Genomic DNA, 6915 nt, shown 5'->3' on the forward strand with positions numbered 1-6915 from the left:
GGTGGTGCCGCCCCGGCGGGCAGGGGTGGCGCTGAGGGGAGGCTGGGCAGGAGCGGCGGCAGGCACGGGAGGGGCTGCAGCCACCGGTGTAACCGCCGCGGCGCCGGCACGGGACGGCTTGCGGGGTTGGGGCGCCCCGGTCCCAGCGCAAGCAGCGCTGCGCCGGGACTGGGGGATTGCGCCAAAACGCCAGCAGGGACGGGGTTAGCCATGGGCGTCTGCCCTGCCGTGGGGCCCGTGGGCAGCTCAGAGTGTGCTGTATGCGCTTGAACGGCAGGATAGGGGGGCAGGGTTCCTGCGGTAACGTGCACAAATGGCGCTGGGGACGCCAGCGCGGATGCGGCGCACGGGACTTGGATCACCACAGGCGCTGGGTCGGTGGGGGCGAGGGGTACTTCGGGGGCGGGAGGAGCGGCCGCACTCGCGGGTAGCTGGGGGGAAGCGGCAGGCTCAACGGGGACAGGGGAGCGTGCGGCCGCGGTGACGCTGGTAGGCGGGCTCGTAGAGGCGTGATTAGAGAGCGGGGCCGCGAGGATGGCGAAACCGGGGGCGGGGGGGGGCCGCGGTAGCCGGGATCGGCGGGATGGCAAAGGCGGGCATGGCGGGAGCGGTGGGAGGGGCCGGGGGGACGGGTGTCGGGACCGCGAGGGCGGAGGGCGGGGCGGCAGAGGTGCGCAAGACCGCGGGTATCGGGGCCGTGCGGTCCGACGGGGAGGTGGGGGTCGTGTCCTGTTCTCGACTCGCGGCGCCAAGGGGCGAACTTGCAGCAGGAGCAGAGCTCGGCGGGGCGACTGCTGCGGGCGTCCCCCGTGCAGCAAAGAGTTCAACCAGCGCCCTGCAAGCTGGGACCAGCTCAGCGGCAGCTATATCCCGGCTGGAGATACTATTAAAGAGCTTAATTCCAACTGTGTCCCAGAAGTCTCTGGTAAAGAAGGCTGAACGGTCAGCATTTGAGAAATTAATTAAAATCCATTCTAAGAGGTCCTTTAACTCCAGTTTCGGTAATTGACCTGGCATAGAACTTAATAAATGTTTTAGTTGCTTATAGAGATCTCTGTCGTGGGCAGAGTGAGTTTGTCCCATTATTAGACCAATGTGTTACCAACCTCGATGTCGCAGAAGCCGTGTCCTCAATCAGAGCTCCGTTGCGGGGGACTGGCCTCGCACTCCAGTCGGGCCCAGGACGCTGCGTTCAGGTCCCTCCTCTCAGCTCCGGTTTTAGACGTTGCTTGGCGGCGACTTTCTGTGCTCAGGACCTCGCAGACAGGTCTGCACTCACAGCTCCAGTGCGGGCGATGCTTTGCAACGCTCGCCTGAGCTCACAGCTCGTGGCAGAGTCCCTCCCTAGAGCTCCGGTCAACGCTGCTCAGCAGTGTCTCTGTGCTCGAGGGAATACCACGGCAAACTTCCTCAAAGAGCTCCAGGTAGCTGCTGCGCAGTAGCGGCCACCCGTGCTCGAGGACCGCCAGGCAATTTCCTCTGGGAGCTACAGGTAATCGCTACAGAGTGACGACTCCCCGTGCTTGAGGTTTGCCTCTCAGCACAATTTAAGATTTCCGGCTTTCACGCTGCGCAGCAACGGTATGCCGTTCTCATGACACCTTTTAGGTGGCTATAACTGGTCTTTAGTTACCGTGCATAGAGAAGTCTCCCACAGGTGGAAAAGCTGAACTGGCCCTTTAAACATGTCTGGGCGTCAGTCTGTCAGCACGTAAGTTGGGTGCCAGTCTGTAGGCGAGACGGGGGATAGCACGGTACGGACGGACGGAGACGAGAAATATCTGAAGCCAGGTCGTGGAATTTGCGGTTTTATTGCAAAGAGCGTGGGTGCAGGGCCCTGCTGGGAGCTGCCAGCTGCAGCTCGGAGCAGGCCCGAGAGAAGAGAGGGGTAGGTAGAGAGGATGAGAGGGTAAGAATGTAAAAGGCAAGAGCTAAGAGCATAGAAAAGTAAAGAGTAAGAGAGCGAGAGCAAGAAGAAGAGAAGTTCCCGTTACAATACAATAAATCATCTTCTGTGTTGAATATTCTGATTCTCACTAACCAATCCAGTACAACATACAAATCCTATAGCATTTACATACAGCCTATAAAAATCACTACATTACCATACTGTGCTACATTTTAAACTCTTAAAACTACTCTTCAGACTCCTTCTGCCAAGCTGGCAGGGTCTGCTCTGACCCTTGGACCTGTCTGCAAGCAGAGGGTATTGTTTCATCCAAAGAGATTACCTTCAGCCAGCCACACCATTGTTTTCCTGTTGTTCAGTAACTAATGAAAGCTTGCTTTCATTTCCATCTTGCTTATAGTTTCTATATTCTCAAAATTTTTTGCCAGGCAATCATATTTGTAAGGCTTTCCTGTTTCATCTTCCCCAACAGTCCAGAACCAACTGGACAGTCCAGGCAAGGTGTTCAGTTGCTCAATCCTTCTGTTTCCACAGCAGCGATTCCAAAAGCCCATCAACTTCCCTTTGGGTCTTTGAAGTACCTGTTCCTGAGGTAGGCAATGCCCAGGATCCATGGGGCATCTGAGCCACTTAGAATGGAGTGTTTCTGCCAGTCCTTCCCAGTCAGGGAATATGCATAAATGTGCATAAAGCTGATGCAATATCAGGGGTGTAAAAGACAGACCCACCATTTTTGTGCATGAGCCTCTGGCGTTTAGCTATGCTCCCAAGCACTGTCCCTTTTGCTTTGCTGATTTTTTTTGTTCTCAGTAAAACCTCTATAACTCATTCCCACTTGTGGTCTGGATTGTTTATAACAGGTAGTCAGCCAGAGTGATTACCTGCTTCTTTTGTGAACTCACTCACCTGCCATCCATCCATGGGGCATCACCCCCTCTTTCTTCCAGTATATTTCAGATGAAAAATTCACTAATAAGACTAAACCCGTAACACAGACCTAGAGTAGGACAGGTGGGATAAGGTAACTCAAGGCTCCTCCAGCCCTGTGGGCAGCTCCTCCCAAACAGCCCTGAGGCCAGGGAAGGACAGAAAACACCATCTTCTCAGAAACACAGTTTATTGGAAAATTTAGTCAATGCAAATGGAACCCCAAATCCATGGGGAATTGGAGCTGGTTCCTGGTGGGGCTAGGCCTAGGAGAGGCCCCTGCTGGCTTGGCTCTGGGCTTTGCGCTCCACCTGGGCACAGTACTTTTCGGGCATTCCAGTGGCTCTGCAGAGGAAAGAATCCATCAGGCTCCCAATGGATCTGGGACCGTGGCCCCACAGCAGGTCCCGTTTGCTGAGGGTGCAGAGGGAGCTGGGAGGTGGCCCCGGCTGGGACACCAGGAAGAACTCAGGGAGCCCAGGGAAGCAGCGCTGGCAGCCCCTGACCTGAACTCCTGCAGCTTCTGCTGCCTGAACTGGGCGAGGCGCTGGCTGCGCTGCTGGACCTCCTGCTGCTGCCGCCGGCCCTCCTCAATGGCGGCTGCCCGCTCCCGCTGCCGCTGCTGCTGCAGCTCTTGGATCTGCCGCCGGAGATCTTCAGCATGGGCGCGCTGCCGGAGCTCCCTCTCCTCCTGCTCCAGCCTCTCCCGCTCCAGCTGCTCCTGATGGGCCCTGTGGACGAGCTGGGCTGGCTCAGGGACCCTGCCACAGCCCCCCAACAGCTGGCACAGCACCTGGGCTGGCACTGGAGTCCCCAGAGCCACCAGCTGGAACTGGGAGCCCCCTGGCCACTGCCTCAGCCATCCCTCAGTCCTGTGTGCCTCACCTGAGCACTCTCTGGAATTCCTGGCGGTCTTGCTGCACCTGCATGGCCAGGTACTGCTCCTTCTGGGCCACCTGCTCCAGCCGGTCCTGCTTCAGCTGCTGCTCCAGCTCAGCCTTCTTCCGCGCCTTCTCCAGCTCCTGCCGCCGCCATTCCCGGTCTGCGACCTCTTGGTTCCTCTTGGCCCTCAGAGCATCCTGCCCAAATAGGGGACAGTGCTGGGCTTCTCTCAGGGCCAGTTATGGAAGCCCTTGGCTGTGGCTTTGGCTCTGCCAGCACCACTCCAGGACATCCCCTGGCTCCAGGGGCTGATCCTACAGACCCCCCACATTCAGGGGCACTGCCCTTTTGCCAGTCTGGGGACAAGGACGGTGGCAGGGGAGCACGTCACCTGTTCCTGGGCTACTCACCTGCTCTGCCTGCCAGTCCTGGGCCCGCTCCTGTGTGGCCCTGAGCCGGGCCAACTCCTTCTCCTTCTCCAGGCGCAGTTGTTGTCGCTCCGCCTCCAAGGCAGCCTCGCGCTCCTACAGGGGACAGAGTCCCAGGATGGGACAGAGCCCCAGGACAGCTCCTGCAGCCCCTGCCCACCCCATCAGGAGCCCGCTGCTCTTACTGCCTTCTGACGCTGCTGCTCTAGCACCCACTCATCCTCCAGCCTCTCCTGCTCCCGCTGTTGATCCTTCAGCCTCTGGCTCTCCACATTGAAACGTTTAATATCAGCATGGATTTGCTTTAGTCGCTCCTGTTTCTGCTCCCAGGCCTGGAAATGCCATGCAGGGTTGGAGACCACCCAGCTGAGTGCTTTTCCATCCTCGTCACTCAGGGCAGGCAGGCTTTGGGCCACCTCCCTGGGATGTCACAATGTCCCCAATGGACCAGAGCTCTGATCCTGCTAGCTGCTGTCCCCACTCCCTAAGTGTGGCTGATCCAGCTCAGCCAATCCCTTTCTAGCCAGGTGGAAACCTCCCTGCAACCCCGTTCCCTGCTCCCACCTTCCGATCCTCCCTCTTCATCTGCTCCAGTCTCTCCAGCTGCCTCTGGCCCTCCTGGTACAGCTCCTCAGCCCTCAGCGCCCGCTCCTCTGCATTCTGCTCCATCTGTTTCACAATGTCCTGCCGGGCTCTGGGAATACAAGAGCAGAAGGGTTTTCTGTGGCTCCATCCTACTCCCCATTGTGGGAACGCTGGCATGGACAGGGCTGGTGTGGTTGGAATGGGCCAGATGCCTCCATGGGAAAGAGGGAGCCTTCTGCCCACCTCATCAGCTCCTGCTTCCTCTGGCGCTCCAGCTCCTCCTGGACCTCCACGCCCTTCTCCCACTCCATTTGCATCATCTTGTCCAGGCGCTTCTCCTCCTCCGCCAGTTCCTTGTGGATCATCCGCTTCTCCAGGACTTGCTTGTCCCGGATCATGTTGCACTTGGCATTGAGGAACAGCTGTGGGGACAAGAGGTGTCTGTGGCTCGGAACTGCACTGGGACACGGAGCAGGGAGGGCCAGGGAAGGAGAGGAAGAGCCTGGGAGCACGAGGAGCAGGGGAGGCTCAGCAGTGCCAGGTGACAGAGGGGAGTGCCAGCCCTACCGCGTTCAGTTCCCGCATGTCTTCCTCCTGCTCCAGCCTCATCCTCGTCGCACGCTGCAGCAGCTTCTGCTCCTCCTGCTGCAGCTCCTCCTCCACATCTCTCCGATGGTCCCTCTTGGCCTCCAGCTCTGCCTTTCTCTGCTCCTCGATCTGGGCCTTTTTCAGGGCTTCCTGTGGAGACAGAGAGCACTGCTCAATCCTGGGCACCTTCCTGAGAGCTTGCAGGGGTCACACTTCAGGTGCCACATTCCCGACACTGAGTGGGAACATGTTGGGCTCCTGGGGCCCTGGCACAGCCATGGGCACCCCTCCCCACACCTCTGGGTAGACACCCCATGCCCTTGGTAGGCTGGCAGTGCTGGGCACAATTTCAGGGATGCTGACCAGCTCTCAGTGGAGCCCTGAGCCCTGCAGCTTTCACTGTGCCCCAAAATGTGGTGGACAGAGGGAGGACCCCCTGCGGGAGCCATCACCCCTCAAACCCAGCTGCAGAGCAGGAAAAGGGGGAAGCAGGAAGGGAAATGCCTACAAAAGCAGCATCCTGTCTGGCTCTCAGGGTCTTCAGCCTGTCCCAACGCTCCACCTCAGTCGAGGCTCGAGCTGATTCCTTGATCCTCTTGTATTCCTTTTCCCCAATGATGAGACACGGTTGGGGCTTCTCCTGGGGAATGCTGGGGAGCACAGGGAGAGCACTCAGTTGGGCATGGAGACCCCAACAGGTCCTTGTGCTCCCTGAGCTGCCCACTCAGCCACCAAGCTAGCCCAGATCAATGTGGGAAGCGCTGGGGAAGCCGTGGGGACCCAGCTCTCTTGTTTTGGGGCGAGGCAGGAAGGGAAAGTGTGGTGAAAGTGGCACCAGGCTGAGATGCAGGGGGCAGGATCCCCGAGGGTGGCCAGGACACACTGCCAATCCCTGCTCCCCTGAGATTTTGGGATGCTGCACTGACACCCTTTCCTCCAAAACCCCTCAGGGCTCGGGTACAGCCTTACATGAGGTCCCGGATCAGGTCCCTGGTGATGATTCTGGTGGTCTTTGGTTTGTATCTGACAGAGGGCTGTGATGCAGGCTGTTTGGGCACATCGTGAAGGATCACAATAGGGCTGCTGGAGCCCGTGACCTGTGGGAAAGGACAATGTGAGGTATCCGAAATCCCCACACTCAGTGCTCCCTGGACACCAACTGATCCTGGGAGGAGCTCTGGACCCTCAGTCGGGACATGCCCTCGGGGGCACGACGGAAAGGGGCTGGAGGGGCTGGGGGGTCAGAGGAAGACCGGGGGCAGACCTTGGGAAGGAGGGACTGCAATCCTGGTGGGCGAAGCTGCCGACGACGCGGGAGGAGGGATCCTGGGGAGGAGAATCCGGGGCGGAGGGACCGAGATCCCGAGCCAGTAGTCGCGGCTGCCATGGCGCTATCATAGAATGTGGGAGGTGTGACAATGTCCTGGAGCCGACATCCCAATGTAACGGGACCGACGATTGGGATGTGTCTGTACCGATTGTGACAACGTGCCCAAAGCCACTCTCGAGTCATGTCGGGAACGACTGTTGCCATGGCAGCGCCCCCAACAGCTCCCGGGACTCACAGGATGTCCTGGAGCAGATGGGGGATGGGGG

General features: G+C 58.9%; 1 protein-coding gene across 1 annotated transcript; it reads right to left on the reverse strand.

The window, feature by feature from the left end:
* Positions 1 to 679: 679 nt before the first annotated feature.
* On the reverse strand, positions 680 to 6915 carry LOC311165797 (cilia- and flagella-associated protein 45-like). Its single transcript, XM_084227300.1, has 11 exons — positions 6596 to 6915; positions 6289 to 6416; positions 5828 to 5969; positions 5299 to 5469; positions 4975 to 5153; positions 4711 to 4840; positions 4332 to 4478; positions 4129 to 4242; positions 3722 to 3915; positions 3343 to 3567; positions 680 to 3181 (listed from the first exon to the last, which is right to left on the reverse strand). Exons 1-11 carry the CDS (start codon positions 6851 to 6853, stop codon positions 3103 to 3105), a joined length of 1767 nt encoding a protein of 588 aa, XP_084083426.1. The 5' UTR covers positions 6854 to 6915; the 3' UTR covers positions 680 to 3102.

This window comes from Fringilla coelebs, assembly GCF_963513975.1.
Source record: "Fringilla coelebs genome assembly, contig: SCAFFOLD_50, whole genome shotgun sequence".
In the NCBI taxonomy this organism is placed as follows: Eukaryota; Metazoa; Chordata; class Aves; order Passeriformes; family Fringillidae; genus Fringilla; species Fringilla coelebs.